The following is an 18176-nucleotide window of genomic DNA, read 5'->3' on the forward strand; positions in this document are numbered from 1 at the left end:
CCTGCTTGGGATTCTCTCTCTCTCCCTCTCTCTCTGCCCCTCCCCTGCTCTCTCTCCCTTTCTCTCTCAAAATAAATAAGACTTTAAAATGAAATAAGATATATATTATTTGCTATAGCATCCAAATACATGAAATACATAGGAATAAATTTAACAAGATATATAACAAGTATATATACACTAAAATCTGTAAAACACTGCAGAGGAAAATCTTTAAACAAATGCAGAGATCATAACATATTCATGGGTTGGATGACTCAAAACCGTGATGTCCTTTCTCCCCAAATTGAACTATGCATTCAAAGGAACCCCAATAAAAATCCCAGAAAGTTTTTTTTGTAGAAAACGGCAAGCTGATTCTAAAATTTATATGAAAATCCAGGCACTTAGGTGGCGTAGTCAGTTGAGTGTCCAACACTTGATTTCTTCAGCTCAGGTCATGATCCCAGGGTTATAGGATCAAGCCCCGCTGCGGGTTCTCTTTCTGAACCTGCGTGGGATTCTCTTTCTTTCTTTCTCTCTCTCTCTCCACCTCTCTCCGACTTGTGTGCTCTCTCTCTCTCTCTCAAATTAAAAGTAAAATAAAATTTATGTTAAAATGCAAAACATCTAGAACAGCCAAAACATTTTTGAAATAGAAGAACAGATTTGGAGAGCTCAACTACCTGATTTCAAGATTTGCTCTAATGCTACAGTAATCAAGACTGTAGTGTTGGCACTATGGCAGACAGATCAATAGAACAGAATAAAGTCTAGAAATAGACCAACATATACATGGTTAAATGATTTTCAGCAAAATGTGCCAAGGTATTTCAACAGAGAAAGGCTAGTCTTTTCCAAAAATAGTGCTAGATGAACTGGGTGGAGATCCACTTGAGGGGTAAAAGAAATGAACCTGACCTTTAGCTAACACCACACACAAAAATTAACTTCAAATCAATCACAAATGTAAAAGTACAAGCTCACACTACAAGACTTCTAGAAGAAAACTTAGGAGAAAACTTTTACAACCTTGGGTTAAACAAGATTCCTTCAAATACCAAAGCCATGAGCCATTGGACTTCATCAAATTTAAATTTATCTGCTCTTCAAAAGATACCGTTTTAAAATATGAAAAGACAAGTTATAGGCAGGAGTAAAAAAAATCTTTGTAATACATATACATGACACAACACAGGTATCCAATATATATAAACAATCCCTACAACTCAGTAAGAATAATCTGAAATAGCCCAATTTAAAAATGGACAAAGTATTTAAACAGGTATTTTGCCAAAGAAGATACACGAATGACCAGTAAACACCTGAAAAGATACTCAACCTCACTTGTCATCAAACAGAAACAAATAAACACAAGAGATGTCACTATATACATCCACTAGAATGGCTAAAATTAAGAAGACTGACAATACCAAGTGTTGATGAAGATGTATAGCAACTGGAATTCTCATACATTGCTGGTAGAAATGCAAAATGACTTCAGAAAGTAGTTTTACAGTTTCACGTAGTTTAATACATGCTTACAAAATGATCCAGCAATTCCACTCCTAGGTATTTATCAAACAAAAACTAAAACATATGTCCATGCAAAGACTTGTTCATGTTATTTTTATTCATGATATATGTCTAAAACTGAAAACTACCCAAATATGCATCAACGGGTATATCAGTCAGGGACATATCACAAGGAATTGGCTTATGCGGCTCTGGGGGCTAGCAACAAGTCTGAAATCCACAGGGCAGGTCATCAGAAAAAGCAAACTGGAAGCTCTCTGGTAGGAGCTGAAGCCGCAGTCCACAGGCAGAACTTTTTCAGGGAAACCTCCCACCCACATTACTGACAGTAATCTTTATATAAAGGCAGCTGATTATAGGTGTTAATCACCTCTACAAAATGCCTTCACAGCCACACCATTAGCATTTGACTGAACAAGTAGGTATGATAGCCTAGCCAAGTTGACACATAAAACTGACCAGCACATGCATGAGTATACAAATCATGGATAAACAATAAACAGAAACAAACTACTGATACAAACAACAATATGGGTAAATAACTCTCAAAACACATTTTGTTCAACAAAAGGACTGGTGAAAAGACCCTGTAGGATTCTACTTATATGAAATTCTAGAACAGTCAATGATGTCCACAGTGTCAGAAAGCAGGTAAATGCCTGATGCCAATTAGGCATTGATGTGAGGATACTGACCACAAAGGGAAACCAGAAAATTTGGGAGAGTGATGGATATTGTAACTGGACTGTGGTGGTGGCTACCCAGGTATATACATTTGTCAAAATTCATCAAATTATACACTTTAAATGAGTGCCTTTTAAGACATAAATTATTTCTCAATAAAGTGGACATGTTAAAAAGGAAAAACTAAAAGCTGATTCCTGCACAGCACAAACTCCAATCAAGGTTCCAGAGAGACATATCCAGTTCCTCTAGCACTATTTTTGGAAAAGACTAACCTTTCCTTATTAAATTACCTTGGCACTTTTGTTGAAAAGCACTGAACTTTATGTGTAGGTGAGAAGTTTCCAGAATGGAAAGGAAGGGTAAAAATGCAATCTGATCAACTATACTTCATTTTTTTTTTAACATTTATTTATTTTTGAGACAGAGAGAGACACAGCATGAACGGGGGAGGGGCAGAGAGAGAGGGAGACACAGAATCAGAAGCAGGCTCCAGGCTCTGAGCCATCAGCCCAGAGCCCGACGCGGGGCTCGAACTCGCGGACCACGAGATCATGACCTGAGCTGAAGTCGGACGCTTAACCGACTGAGCCACCCAGGCGCCCCTATACTTCATTTTTAAAAAGGGGTTGGGGGAGGAAGGAAAGAAAAGGAATTCAAAGAGAGAGATCCCTGGTTATTTCTGACTCCCAGAGATGATTCATGTGCAGAGTAGGACAAAGGGGGATGTGGCCGGCTGAAAGGCAGCGTCCTTTCCACCACCCCCAACCACAGTGCCCTGTGAGCTGCTGTTTGTTAGATGACTGGCCCTGGTAAAGTCACTCACTGGACCCTATAGTGTATTCCTCACCAGCTGCCACAGCTGGTGACCTCTGGTGTCCTAACTCATCCCCACCCCCTTCCTGTCCGTGGGACAAATTATCCTTCTGGAAACAGGGCTCTTCTTCTCTGGGGCCCAAAACCCTGGGGGACGGGCCCTCCTGGCCTTGGAAAAGGCCCACACCGAGAGGGTATGAAAAAAGGAAGGCGCTGAGCAGGAAAAAGCCTTAATGCTGCTTCCCACTGGGTGGCAACGCAAGTCCAAGCTAGGCGATCTCACCCAGTAGGCCTCGGTGAATCCCCAGGGGCCATGAAGGTGGTGCTCACAGCGCGGTCCTCGACCAGCAGCAGCAACTTCACCTGGAAACCCGTTAGAATGCAAATTACCTCGGCCCCACCCAGCCCTCCACGACCAGAAACTGTGGCGCTGGCACCTAGCTCGGTGCTTTAACGAGCCCTCCAGGTGCGCCGAGGCACGAAGAGCAACGAATGGAGGAGCGGAATGGGGAAAGAAGGGCCTCTCCTTTAAGACGGAGCGGACGCCCCCCGCCGCCCCTTCCCGGGCCTCCTAACATCCTGCAGCGGCCGGCGGCTCTCAGGTGCGGCTGCGAGGAGGCCGGAGTGAGGGAGCCCGAGGCGCCCAGCGCACAGGGCCGGTGAGGCGGAGGCGGGCTGGCGAGCGGGTCTGGCGCCAGGGGAAGTACAGCCGGGACCGCTACGGCGCCGACGGGGCCCCCGGGCGCAGCGGGCCGGCGCCCAGCACCTTTCCAGCCCGGGCAACCTCAGCGTCGCCCCCACCCCCACCCCACCCGGCACCGCTGGCTCCGGGCTGCGGGGTTGGACGGCTGCGCCCGCCAGGGGCTCGGAATCCGGGGCGGCCGGCCGGGATGCGGGCGGGAGCGGGGAACCGGGCCTCGCCTCACGGCGGGCGCCCCTTCCTCACAGCCGCCGGGACCCCGGCGCCCGCGCCCAGAGTCATGAACCGCAGCAGCACGAGCAGCGCGGCCGAGAAGGCGCCCACAGCCATGCTCTGGGGTGAGTGAGGGTCCGGCGGGTGGAGGGTGGGGAGGGAGGCGGAGGAGAAACGGGGAGCCTCCCTGAGCCGGCCCGGCCCCCTCGCTGCCCTCCTTCCGCAGGCTGTGAGCTAAACCAGGAGAAGAGGACCTGGACCGTCAAACCCCAGAAGGAAGGGAAGCAGGACTGTAAGCTGTTGCTCAGTACGGTGGGTGTCCCGGCCCCCAGGAGGGGATGGTAGGATGGACTCGGGAGGGACGTGGCCAGCTGCGGGGGAGCAGGTGGGGCTCTCTGGTCTTTGCAGGTGGAACAGGGGTTCCCTCCGGTGTTGAGGTGGCCTGTCTTCAAACGCTCTCAGATTTGCTTGGGGGAGAAAGCCAAAGAAGAGATGAACCTCGTGGAAATCCTGCCCCCAGCCAGCCAGGAAGACAAGAAAGCCAAGCCCATCACCATCGCCTCTCTTCAGGCCTCGGTGCTCCCCATGGTGAGCCTCCCTACCCCATCCCCCCCGCCCCCGCAGGCTTCGGGAGGCTGCCTGCCCCGGGCACTCACCGCCCTCATGAGTGGGTGTGGACGGACAAAGGTGGGATACAGCCGTTCTGCAGGAATGCAGTCCCGCCAGGGGGCCGTATAGCCAATGACTTTGAGCCTTGGACTTAGGAGGCAGGGAGCCCCGTTTCCATCCCAGCTCACCTTTTCCCAGCTTGGGCAAGTTAACCTCTCTTCAAAATCACGTTTTTAAACTTTTTGATGCTGGTGACAGGACACTGTTGATGACTTCCACATTGATTGTGTATCCAGAAGTTCTCTTATCTCTAGTAATTTATCTTGAGTTCTCTATGCAAATCATCATTGTTAATGGCAGTTTTTGTATCTTTTTTTTTTTTTTTTAATTATACTACACGGTCTAGGACCTCCAGTGTACTATCGAGGAAGATTGTAATGGTAGATGTCCTTGTTCCTTTCTTAATACATATATGTATATTTTTAAAGGAGTGCTTCTCACGTTTCTCCATTAAGTGTGGCACATCTGATAAGACGATAACTTCCTTTTTCAAGTTAAGGAAGTCCCCATCTAGTCCTGCTCTGCGTTTTAAAATTGAGATTTCTTCTTTTTAATCAAAAATGGTTATCAAGTGCTTTTTTAGATTTAGATGATCATAGGTTCTTTCTTCTTTAACCTGTTAAGGTGGTGAGTTATATTAATAGAATACTCTTCAGCCAACTTTGCATTCCTAAGATAAACACTGATTGATCATACTGTGAATTTCTAGATTTGCTTTGCTAATATATTTTTTAAAAATTTAAATCTTACATACTCGTGAGGTTGGCCTATCTTATTTGGGTGTCAAGGCACACTAGCCTCATGAACTGGGGGATGGAGTGTTCTCTCCTTCTATATGGTGGAACAGTGAATGTAAGACGGGTATCATCTGTCCCTGAAGATCTGGGAGTCCCATCTGTAAAACTGCCCCAAAACTCCCCCCCCCACCCCCATCTATGAGCTCTCCCTAGATCTCCTTCATTCCCAGGGTTTTATTTTTAAAGACCATCTATACAAATCAAAACTTTGATATTTATTTCTATACACCCAATCCCTCTCTTGTGCTCCAGATCCTGTGTCCAACTCAGTGTATTTAATAGATATCTAAGAGATAACCCAAACTTAACAAATCCAAATCCAGATTCTTGATTTTTATCTATAATCTCTTCTCCCACCCCCAAACCTGAGCCTCTCCCAGAATATAATTGCTCTTCCAGTTATTCAGGACAAAAACTTCTTTCTCTAACACCACATATCACCAAAATCCTGTTGGCTCTGCCTTCACAGTGTACCCCCATCTGACCACCTGTCACCACCCCTGCCATGTCCTGGCCCAGGTGCTCAGTTTTATTGCAGAGTCTCCTAACTGGTCCACCAACCCCCACCCTTGGTTCCTTATAGTCTATTCCAGGGTTCCACAAACTACAGGATTAAATCCAGCCTACTGCGTGTTTTTGTAAATGAAGTATTATTGAAACACAGGCACGCTCCTTCATTTTGTATATTATCCGTACCTGTTTTCCCTTGGTAACAGAACTGAGTAGTCTCCACAGAGACCATAAGGCTCACAAGCCTAAAATACTGGATATCTACAGAAAAAAGTTCCCCAATTTCTGGTCTATTCTATGTATGCACCAGGTGCCAGAAGGATCCTTTTAAACAAAAGTCAGACCATGTCGCTTCTCTGTTAGAACACTTATGTCAATGGCTTCCCATTTCACTTAGAATGAAATCCAAGATCCTTTATGTTCTGGCTCTTAGAAACCTCTCTTAAACTCACCCTTTGCTACTCTCCCCTCCCTAATCCTGCTCAAACTACACTGGCTTTCTTGATTGTACCTTGAAAATTTCAAACATACCCCCTTCCTGGGAGTCTTGCATTTACTGTTCCCCATGCTAGGAATTCACTTGCCCCTCACTTCAGCCTTTGTTCATATGTCACCTCATTCAAGAAGTCTTTCCCAGGGCACCTGGGTGGCTCAGTTGGTTGGGCTCTCAATCATGGCTAAGGTCTTGATCTCACAGTCGTGAGTTTGGTCCCCGTGTCTGACGTGAATCCTGCTTTAAAAAAAAGTCTTCCCGACCACAAACCGCATCCCCTCTTCCTACCCTTCCGTAACCACTTTTTCTCCATTGGAACCCATCACTGCCTTCAGTTTTCATCTGTGCCTGTCTTTCTCCCCAACAAGGATACAAGCTCCAAGACAGCAAAGACTTTGCCTTTTCATTTACTGCCTTAGCCATAATGCCTATATACCATATGTTATGGTATGTTGTAGAAACTGGTATATTGTAGACAGTCAACATATAATGAGTGAGTAAGGAAGTGAACAAACTGTGTGCAACTGGTTTGATTTTAAACTATTGTCATTTAAGTTTTAGGTCTAGATGTTTCCATTTCTTTGAGTCAGTTTTTATATCTGCTTTATTGAGATATAATTTATATACAGTAAGATCCACCAGTGTTAAGTATACCACTTGATGCATTTGATAAATGTATATAATTTTGTAACTACCACTGCAATCAAAGTAGAGAAAAATTTCCTTCACCCCCCCAAAATTTCCTCATGCCTCTTTGCGGTCAGCCCTTTCCACCTATCACTGCCTCTGGCAACCATTGATCTACTTTCACTACTCTTTTGTCTTGTCTAGAATTTCATTTAAAGGGAATCATGCAATACATAGTGTCTGGTACCTGGCTTTTTTCACTTAGCATAATGCTTTGAGATTTATCTATGTTGTTGGTGAAACAGTAATGTGCTCCTTTTTTATGTCTGAGTAACATTCTATTTTACAAGTACATATATATGTCAAGATTTATTTATTCATTCACTTGTTAGCAGACATTTGGATAGTTTCTAGTTTTTTGTTTTTTGGGTTTTTTTTTTTCATTTTTGAGAAAGAGTCTAAGCAGGGGAGGGGCAGAGAGACAGAGTGGGACAGAGGATCCCAAGCAGGCTCCGCGCTGACAGCAGTGAGCCCAAGGCAGGGCTCAAACTCACAAATTGTGAGATCGTGATCTGAGCCAAAATCAGACGCTCAACTAACTGAGCCCCCCAGGTGCCCTGGGTAGTTTCTAGTTTTATACTATGAATAAAGCTGCTATGAAGTTTGAGTGTATTTGTATGCACATGTTTTCATTTCTCTTGTGTAAATACCTAGGAGTAATACTGCAGAATCATTAGTAAGCATAGGTTAAACTTTATTTCCCCCCTCCCATCCTCTTGGCATATGTTAAACCTTACACACCACTGCCAAACTATTTTCTGAATTACTACACCATTTTGCATTCCTACCAGTTGTTTCACATCCTCCCCAACACTTTGCATTGTCAGTCTTAATTGTAGCCATTCATAAATTTAGGCCATATGTATAGTGGCATCTCATTGTGGTTATTATTTATATTTATTTGATGACTAGTGATATTGACCATCTTGTTGTCTGGTCATTTGATATCTTCTTTTGTAAAATGCCTGTTTAGATGTTTTGCCCATTTTTAAATCAAGTTATTGAGTTGTAGAAGTTCTTTATATATTTTGGATACAAGTCTTTTATCAAAAATATTTATTTCAAATATTTTCTGCTAGTACATGACTTGCCTTTTCATTCATAATGATTTCTTCAAAGAGCACAAGTTTTTAATTTTTATGAAGTCCAATTTGGTATTTTCTCCTCTTATGGTTCTTTTTTTTTGGGGGGGGGGGTGTCCTGAGAAATCATTGCCTAAACTAAGGTCGCAAATGTCTTTTTCTAAGCTTTCTTCTAGAAGTGCTATTGTTTAAGCTCTTACATTTGTCTGTATTCCTCCATTTCAAGATAATTTTTTTGTATGGTATAAAATAAGCATAGAGAAACATTTTTTTCCCAAGCTGATACCCACTGCTCTAGCACTATTTTCTTTTCTTTTTTTTTTTTAAGACTGTCCTTTCACTATACAATTATGCTGGCATTTTGCTATAAATCAGTTGCCTGTGTATGTATGCATGTATTCCTGTATTTTGTTTCATTGATTTGTATTTGTATCTTTACTCTCATGACAGACTGATTTGATTATTATAGTTTTGTAGTTAGTCTTAAAATTAGTGTGTCTTCCAACTTTGTTTTTCTTTTCCAAAATTGTGTTGGCAATTCTAGGTCCTGAACATTTCCACATAGATTTCAAAATAGGCTTTCTTTGAAAATCAGTCTGTTGATGGGGCGCCTGGGTGGCGCAGTCGGTTGGGCATCCGACTTCAGCCAGGTCACGATCTCGCGGTCCGTGATTTCCAGCCCCGCGTCAGGCTCTGGGCTGATGGCTCAGAGCCTGGAGCCTGTTTCCGATTCTGTGTCTCCCTCTCTCTCTGCCCCTCCCCCGTTCATGCTCTGTCTCTCTCTGTCCCAAAAATAAATAAACGTTGAAAAAAAAAATTAAAAAAAAGAAAAGAAAAGAAAAGAAAATCAGTCTGTTGGGTTGTGACTGAGATTGTATTGAATCTATAGACTATTTTGGGGGGAATTGGCATCTTAACAATTTTTAGTCATTAATAATTGAGCATATGTTTCTCTATTTGTTTAAGTCTTTCACTTTTTTACTCTAATGTATGTCTTTAACTTAACTTTTCCTACTAATATTTTGTAGTTTTCAGGGAACTGGTTGTGTACATACTTTGTAAGATCTACCCCAACATACTGCTATATTTGATTTTAGGTGCTATTGAAAATGGTATTAAAGTATTTAATGAAAGATAATTCACATGCCATAAGCTTCACCTATTACATGTACAATCAGATGGTTTTTAGTAAATTAAAAGTTGTATGCCCATCACAGCCTAAGTGTAGAACATTCTCATCACCCTCAAAAGTAATCCCATACCTACTAGCAGTCACTCCCCATTTCCCACACTCACCTGCAACACTAGGCAGCTGTTCATCTATTTTCTGCCTATTTTTGGCTACTCTAGACAGTTCATATAAATGGAATCCCAAAATGTGTGGTCTTTTGTGACTACTCCTTTCACAGCATAATGTGTGGTGTTTTTTTTTTTTTAATGTTTATTTATTTTTGAGAGAGAGAGAGTGGCAGAGCGTGAGCAGAGGAGGGGCAGAGAGAGAGGAAGACACAGAATTCAAAGCAGGCTCCAGGCTCTGAGCTATCAGCCCAGAGCCCCATGCAAGGCTCAAACTCGTGAACCGCGAGATTATGACCTGAACCAAAGTCTCAGCCACCCAGGTAGCCCCACATAGCATTATGTTTTTAAGGTTCATCCATGTTGTAGCATATAGCACTACTTTCTTTTTATTGCCAAGTAATACCCATCATATGAATATATATGAAATCATCCATTCAGCAGCTGATGGACACCTGTTTTATGTCTACCTTTTGGCTATTATGAAGGCTGTTATGAACATTCATGTACAAACTTTTATATGAATATATGTTTTCATTGCTCTTGAGCATATCTCTGGGAGTGCAATTGCTAGGTCATTGTGGTAGCTTTATGTATGTAACATTTTGAGGAACTGCCAGATTATTTTCCAATGTAGTCACACCATTTTACAATCCCACCAACAGAATATGAGGATTCCACTTTCCCCACATCCTTGCAATACTTACCATTGTCTATAATTTTGATTAGTCATTTTAGTGGGTGTGAACTGATAGTTCAATGTGGTTTTGGTTTGCTTTACCTAATGGCTAATGATGTTGCATCTCTCTTCATGTGTTTATTGGTCATTTGTATATCTTTTTTGCAGAATTGTCTATTCAGGTCTTCATTTTTTTTTTAATTGCATTTGAGTTTGACATTTTAATATTGGTCTTTTTACTTTAAATTGTATGAGTGCTTTATATACTCTGCATACAAGCCCCTTATCAGATGATTTGCAAATATTTTCTCCCATTTTCTGAGTTGTCTTCTCAATTTCTTGATGATATCATTTGCAGCACAGAAGTTTTGAATTTTGATGTAGTCTAATTCCTATGTTTTATCTTGTTTCTTGTGCTGCTAGTATCAAATCTAAGAACTTGTCACCTAATCCAAGGTCATGAAAATTTGCTCCAATGTTTTCTTCTAGGGGTTTTATAGTTTTAACTCTTCTAGTTAATTAAGTCCATGATCTATTTGGAGTTCATTTTTGTGTATAGTATAACGTATGCAAATGTATTTTTAAATTTCATTTATCATTGTTCAGTAGTAGTATATAGTTACATAATTGCGTTGGGTTTTTTTGCTATTATTTGACCTTGCGAAACTTGCATAGAAATCCTAGCAGCTTTTTGTTGATTCCTTATGGATTTATTCATGTCATCTGTGAATAAAGTCAGTTCAACTTCTTGCATTCTTTTTTCTTGTCTTCCTTCACTGACTAGGACCTCAAATATAATGTCAAATAAAAGTGGTGACAGCATGTCTGTCCTTGCCTTTTTCTCTTCTACCAGTGTTCAGCCTTCTACCATGAAGACACATGAAGGATTTTTGTACAGATGTCCTATATGAGGATGAGGATGTTCCCTTCTGGTTCTAATTTATTGAGATGCTGTTGAGTTTTGTCCAAGAATTTTTTTCTGCATCTATTGAGGGGTTTTTTGGCCTCCTTTATTAAGTGGAAAATTACATTTATTGATTTTTTTTCAAATTTTATTTTTATTAACTTTTAGTTTTTTTATTTTAGGTAGGCTCCACACTTAAAGTGGAGCTGACACTCATGACCCTGAGATTAAGAATGTCATGCTCTACCAACTGAGCCAGCTAGGCACCCCATCAAATTTTAAACCCATTGTACATTCTTGGGGTAAGCCCCATTTGATCATGATATATTATCCTTTTATATATTACTGGATTCCATTTGCTAATATTTTATTAAGGATATTTGTTTTGGGGCACCTGGCTGGCTCAGTCAGGAGAGCGTGTGGCTCTTAATCTCAGGGTTGTAAGTTTGAGCTCCACACTGGGTGTAGAGATTACTTAAAAATAGTATCTTTTTAAAAAATATTTGTGTCTACATTTATGAACAACATTGGACTGTACTTTTCTTGTCATGCTTTTATCTGGTTTTAGTGTTAGGGTCATGCTGGCCTCATAAAATGAGAAGGAAAGTATTCTCTCCTTTTTTGTTTTCTGAAACAGTTCGTGTAACTTTGGTATTTTTTTCTTAAATGTTTTGATAGAATTCATGTGAAGCAATCTGGTTAACTGCAAGTTAAATTTCTTTAATAAATTTAGGACAGTTTGGGTTGTTTTTCTTAAGAGAGATTTGTTTATGTCTTTCAAGGAGTTTTTCCATTTTGTCCACATTGTCAAATTCATTGGCATAGGGTTGTCCATAATATTTCCTTTCTTCCTCTTCTGTAAAATCTGTAGTAAACTCTGCTGTCTTATTCCTGATATTGATAATTTGTGTCTTCTTCCCCTTTTCTTTGTGCAGTCTGGTTAGAGGTTTAATATTTTTATCCATCTTTTTCAAGAACCAGCTTCTGGTCTCAACTTTTCTCTATTGTTTACCCACTTTTGTATTTTATTGATCTCTGTTCTTTATTTCCTTTCTTCTGTCTGTGTGGGTTTTAATTTGCTCTTTTTCTAGTTTTGTAAGGCAGAATCTTACATTATTGATTTAATTTTTTTTCTCACTTCTCTGTATACCTCTTTTTTTGTTGTTGTTTTTTTATTTTTTTAACGTTTATTTATGTTTGAGACCAAGAGAGAGAGCATGAACAGGGGAGGGTCAGAGAGAGGGAGACACAGAATCTGAAACAGGCTCCAGGCTCTGAGCTGTCAGCACAGAGCCCGACGCGGGGCTCGAACTCACAGACTGCGAGATCATGACCTGAGCCGAAGTCAGCCACTCAACCGACCGAGTCACCCAGGCGCCCCTCTGTATACCTCTTAAGGTGTCTTCACACAAGCACCATCCACCAAATTCTGCTTGCAACTCACTGGTCCAGAAATTAGTATTGCGGTCACTGCCAACTGCACAGGAAACTGGGGAATACGGTCTATGGCGGGTACAATATTAGGGCGCTGATATTATGGGAAAAGGGAAGAATGGATATTGGATAAGCAATGAGAAGCCTCTGCCACATCTGGTAAATATGTCTCCATATCTTCAACATTTCTATGTGCTCACATTTTAGGCATGTATCTTATAAGCAGTAAGTAGCTAAACTTTGTTTTAATCTATCTAGCCAATAATATCTGTTTATGTTTACTGTGATGCTATCATACTTGGATTTATTTGTAACATGTACTTTGTGCTTCTATGTTCATTGATTTTTCATTTTTTCTTCTTTTTCCTTTTTCTGTCTTTTATTAGATTAAGGTTTCTTTCCCCCTTTTCCTTTCTACTGGTTTGGAACTGTAGAGTCTCACTCTACTTTTTAGCGTAGTTTTCCTTAATTTTTTATCATGCATGACCAATTTAAAATTAATGCTATATTCCTCTCTCCCATACAATCCAGGGAACTTTCCTGAGCACCCTTTTCTTAACCGACCTGTTATTATCATGTAGTGTTTTAGCTTCAACTTGTTTTAAACCCACTCAATACTAGTCATTACTAGTACTATTTTATTTTACAGTAATGCTTACTTGGATTTGTCTTAGTTGACCAAGTTGCTTGCTCACCACTGCTGCTCATATCCACTTCTTCCTTCTCAATTCGATTGTCAGCTTTTTGAGACCTCTTTTAATAGGTCTTGGAGGAGCGAACTTACTTGGGCTCTGCCTGGAAATGTCTTTATTTTACCCTCATTCCTTCATGGTAGTTTGGTTCTGTATAATTCTACACAGAGAGGTACTTTCCCTCAAAACATTGAAGACGCCGTTCTGGTCTTCTGGTTTCTGACGTTGCTGTTGAAACCCTCAGTCTGTCTGCCTATTGTTCCTTTTCTGGACATCTGTCTTTCCTCTCTGGTTTATTTTAAGATAGCCTCTTTGTTTTTGGTATATACCATTTCACTATGGGATGTTCAGATGTACATTTACTTTTATTTATCTATTCAGGACCTAGGTTTCCTGGACATGAGGATCTGTGTCTTTGGTTGTTTCTAGAAGCTCTTGGTTATCACTTTGCACATTGTGTTGTTTCTAGTCCCTTACTGTGATTAGATGCATCTTAGATCTCATTCTGTCCTCTGTATCTCTCAGCCTCTCCTTCGTATTTCGTTCCTCTTGTCTCTGTGCTATGTACCGGGTCGTTTCTTCACAGCATGGTTCCAGTTTACTGATACTTGCTTTAGCTGGTGTATTCTTTTTAACCATTTGTTCAGTCTAGAAGCTGCATTTGGTTCTTGTTATTTCTCATAATACCTTGTTGTTATGCTTCTGATTCCTACTTCTATGTTTGTTTGACTTTCATCAACCTAATGTCATAACTGCTAGACTGTTCTTTTCTCTCTGGCTCTTGGCTGCATCGGTCTACAGTCGTCTCGTTTCCTTCTGCTCACTCTAGCAGGACCGTGCCTTGGACATTTTGTCACTTTACACGGTGAGGCATCTTCGTGGTTCCACTGTTTTCTCCAAGAGAATTCTGTGTGAGGAAAATTGACAGCACCCCAAGGGATTGGTTTTGTGCTTGTGCCTGCTGTTGGCCCCAGGAGTCACCAGCCTGGGATCTTATACGGGTCTGTTGGCTTCGCAGTGCCCACCAAGTGAATTCAAGCTTGGTGTGAGTGGCAGGTACAGCCATGGGTTTTTAAGTTCTCACAGGAGACTTCTTTTATCCCACGTGCATTTCCTTATTCCCTTCCCTCAGTGGAGAGGAGTTCCTGGTGGGTGGGTTTGGGATTCTTCCGTCCCCCATCCTCGCCCCCGACCCTGGAGCTTCTTCCTGAGGTGCACCCATGGAGGACCCCAGCCCCATTCAGTGGGCCCCGTGACCGCACGCCTCTCTGGAGCCCAGGCCTGTCTCCTGTCCATGAGTGCATGTTAAAACCCAAGGCCGAGGCTGTTTTCGGGCACATTTTCCCTTCAGCAGCTACAGCACTGGTGCTTGTGCGTGCTGCCCTCCTTTCTGGTGCACAGGGCCTCTTCCTTCTGTCCTGCTGTTCAACCAAGCAGTGAAAACATCGGAATACATTTTATCCAGCATTTCTAGGCATTGGTGGCTACAGAGTTTCAGTTTTTGCTTGTCTCCTTCCTGTCTGAGCCAGAAACTCTAAATTAATATCCCTAAGCCCCAGTTCCCTCCTCTGTAAAGGAACGGCCCCTGGTTGTGGGCTTGTTGTGAGGGGTTAAAAGAGGAAAGCAGGTGAAATGCTTAGCATAGGGCCTGGCATACGGTAGGAAGTCAATAAATTTGAGTATCATCACTGATACAATAGAAAATGTGGAAAGTTTGGAAGAGTATCAAGAAAAGAAACACCGTACATCCACTGAAAATTAGGGTTCACACTTAATAGAATTCTAACTTTATTCATATGTATATCCACACATGTAAGACAAAAGTAGTACTGTACATACAACTTTGCATCTGCTCTTCTCATTTGATTAGTGTCTTATTCGGGTTGGGCCACCATAACAAAGTACCAGAGAGTGAAGGACTTAATGTGCATCTATCTTGTCATAGTTGTAGAGGCTGAAAGTCTGAGACCAGGGTGCCAGTGTGGTCAGATTTGGGTAGGATCATCTTCCTAGCTTGCAGATGGCTTGCCTGTTCTCTGTGTCCTCACACAGCAGAGAGACAGAGACAGAAATCTCTGGTCTCCTTTATAAGGGCACCAGTCCCATCATGAGGGCCCAGCTCTCATGACCTCATCTAACCCTAATTACCTCCCAGAGGCCTCATCTCCAGATACTATCACATTGGAGGTTAGGGCTTCACATAAGAATTCGGCAGGGGCACGTGGATGGCTCAGTTAAGCATGTGACTTTCGGCTCAGGTCATGATCTCATGGCTTATGGGTTTGAGCCCCACCATTGAGCTCTGCGCTGACAACTCAGAGCCTGGAGCCTGCTTCAGAATCTGTGTTTCCATCTCTCTCTTCCCCATGAGTTCTCTCTCTCTCTCTCAAACAAACATTAAAAAATGTTAAAAAAAAGAATTTGGGGGACACAATTTAATCTGTAGCCATCAGACTTCTCTAACAGCTGCCCCTCAGCTTAGAAGCCTGTCTGTGATCTTTAACAAGAATGGGATTATCAGATTCACAGTCTTCCATTTGAATCCACCTCAACAGGGAGGGCCAAGGGCTTAATAACACAATGAGGTCCAGAGAACCTGTGAAATGTGTGTAGTTGGGGTTTGGGGAATAAATTCTGAACGTTTCTATTAGACACCATCCCCCAGACAGGTGCCAGGCCTGAGTGAGCCCATCTTTTCTGCTCTTGCCCCTACATGCCTCCTTCTGCAGGTCATGATGGGATTGGAGCTTTCTCCTCCAGTCACTTTCCAGCTCCGGGCTGGCTCTGGACCCGTGTTCCTCAGTGGCCAGGAATGTTATGGTAAGTTGGAGCTTGGACCTGAGGCGGGTCTGACTATAGTGCCTAGCACAGGGCCAAGGGAATAGGTATTCAAACGCTGGATGGATTCTTGAATTACTAGAGAAAATCTCCAAAGGCAACGTGATGGCCGGTAGCCTGGAATGGAAGTTCTCCTTTACCTCCCCGCCATGTCCTCTGTGGGCTGCAGTCCTCTTGCCTGTACCATGAGGGTGGGTGTAGACTTGGTTTCATCTTCAAAGAGCCACTGTGAGGAATAAATGGGATACTCAGGGAGAAGCAGTTTGCATGATAGCTAGTACTAGCCCACATGTAAAATGTTAGGTGCTATGAGGTATGTAGCTGGAGGAGCAATATAGGCTCTATCAAATCACTGTGCTGTTGACTCTTCTCATATCCTTCTCAGCCCAGTTGTGCCTCTGTATCAGGGTACAGTTACTCAAAAACCCTGGCAGGCTCCACTTCCCTTAGGATGAGGTCTAAATTCCTTAGCTGCGGTTTCCATTTCCTCCCTTCCCTTGTGCTCTCTGCTCACCCTCACCCTCCTCTGAATCCTTCCCAGCCAGAGCCACAGCTTACCACCTCACCTGCCCTCCTCTACCACCCCAGCTTTCTGGGGTCCCGGACCCCTCACTCCATCTGAGCTTCCACTTTGTCAGGCCAGAAAGGGTCTCTAGGAAGCGGCAGGTGCTGGCTTTCCCAAGGCAGCTCTGAGAGCAAGACCGATCGTGGAACAGGAGCTAGGCCAAGACCTGGAGCTCAGCATCCCTGCTCCCTTTCCATACCCTCACAGACACTTCAGACCTGTCCTGGGAGGAGGAGGAGGAGGAGGAGGAGCTGGAGGAGGAGGAAGAGGAGGAAGATGACAGCGATGATGATGACGATGATGATGTTGATGTAGATGTGTCCCTAGAGGAGGAGACCCCTATTAAACAAGTCAAGAGGCTAGCATCCCAGAAGCAGACAGGTGTTGCCAAGGTGAGGGAAGGGACACCGCCCCCACACACAGGCTCCTCAGAAACCTGGGCCAGGCCTCCTGAGTTGAGTGTGAGTGTACAGAGGCCTGGGGTCCTGCCAGGTGCCCAGCAGGAGTCTGCTGGCCCTGGACCCTGCCCTAACTGTCCCCATGCTGCTTGTGTTTGCTTCCCAGAAAAAAAAGGTGGAAAAAGAAGAGGAGGCAGTGAGGTAACTCTTTCCATCTGTTAACGTGGCCAAAATCTTACAGCTGAAGCCTATAGGGTTAGAAAGGGTCTGGCGTGTGTGCATGTTTGTGACCACACAGGTGTGCTGTCTCTGATGGCCGGCACAGCCTTTTTTGGAAGGCATCAAAGTATTCTTATCTTCTGACCTAATTCCACTCATGGTAACCCCTTCCCAAGGACCCCATCCAAAATACAGGTAAAATCATATGCACTAAGAAACTGATCCCTGCATTATTTAAGTAATAGTGAAAAATGGAAGCATTCTAAGTGTCTACCAATATAGAAGATTAAGCTGGGTCACATTTTCCCAGTAGAATGTGACATAATGCCTATGAAGAATATAGCATCCTGGAAAGTGTTTACAGAATTTAAAAAGAACAGGATCTTAAATCATTTTCATGTTATTTCACATGTTTTTAGAAGAAAAAGCAAAAAGTCCTGCAAGGAAACACACCAAAATGTTAATACCGGTGGGAGGTAAAGAAACAAGTGATTTCTATTTGCTATATTTTGTGCAATGTAGTTAAATATTACTTTTATAATGAAAGAGACCTATTTGTGATAAATAAAAGAAAGCAGGTGGAAGTCTAACAAGAAAACACCTCTTGTTAAGAGAGAGTCAGAATGGTCCCAGCAGGTGACGGGGTGGAGAGGTGAATTCTGCAGCCTCCCAGCTCTCCATATCACAGCCCCTGGCTTTCCTGGAAGTGGCCAGGGCCCTGCATTGCAGTGTAGGCATTAGGAGGTTCTGGGCTACTGGTGTCCTGCTGAGCTCTCTCTCTTTCTCACCCTCATCCCCTCTCCTGGCCTCCCCACCCTATTCCAGACCCAGCCTTAAAGACAAGAGTACTGTGAAAAAGGTAAGTACCAGGAGAAGGGGCTGGTCTTCCTGGGGGCAAAGGGAGGGAGTGGGACTCTGGTGCCCTCCCTTCTCTCCATAGGCCAAACCCACACTCAAACCTAAAAAGCCAGGATCCAAGAAATGA

The 18176-nt window shown here is 42.9% G+C and overlaps 1 protein-coding gene across 1 annotated transcript; it reads left to right on the forward strand.

Moving 5' to 3' along the window:
• Positions 1-3438: 3438 nt before the first annotated feature.
• NPM2 (nucleophosmin/nucleoplasmin 2) lies at positions 3439-18176 on the forward strand. Its single transcript, XM_049630081.1, has 8 exons — positions 3439-4053; positions 4155-4240; positions 4391-4516; positions 15901-15991; positions 16782-17173; positions 17880-17935; positions 18017-18050; positions 18132-18176. Exons 1-8 carry the CDS (start codon positions 3906-3908, stop codon positions 18174-18176), a joined length of 978 nt encoding a protein of 325 aa, XP_049486038.1. The 5' UTR covers positions 3439-3905.

The sequence above is a fragment of the Panthera uncia genome, chromosome B1 (assembly GCF_023721935.1).
Source record: "Panthera uncia isolate 11264 chromosome B1, Puncia_PCG_1.0, whole genome shotgun sequence".
Classification (NCBI taxonomy): domain Eukaryota; kingdom Metazoa; phylum Chordata; class Mammalia; order Carnivora; family Felidae; genus Panthera; species Panthera uncia.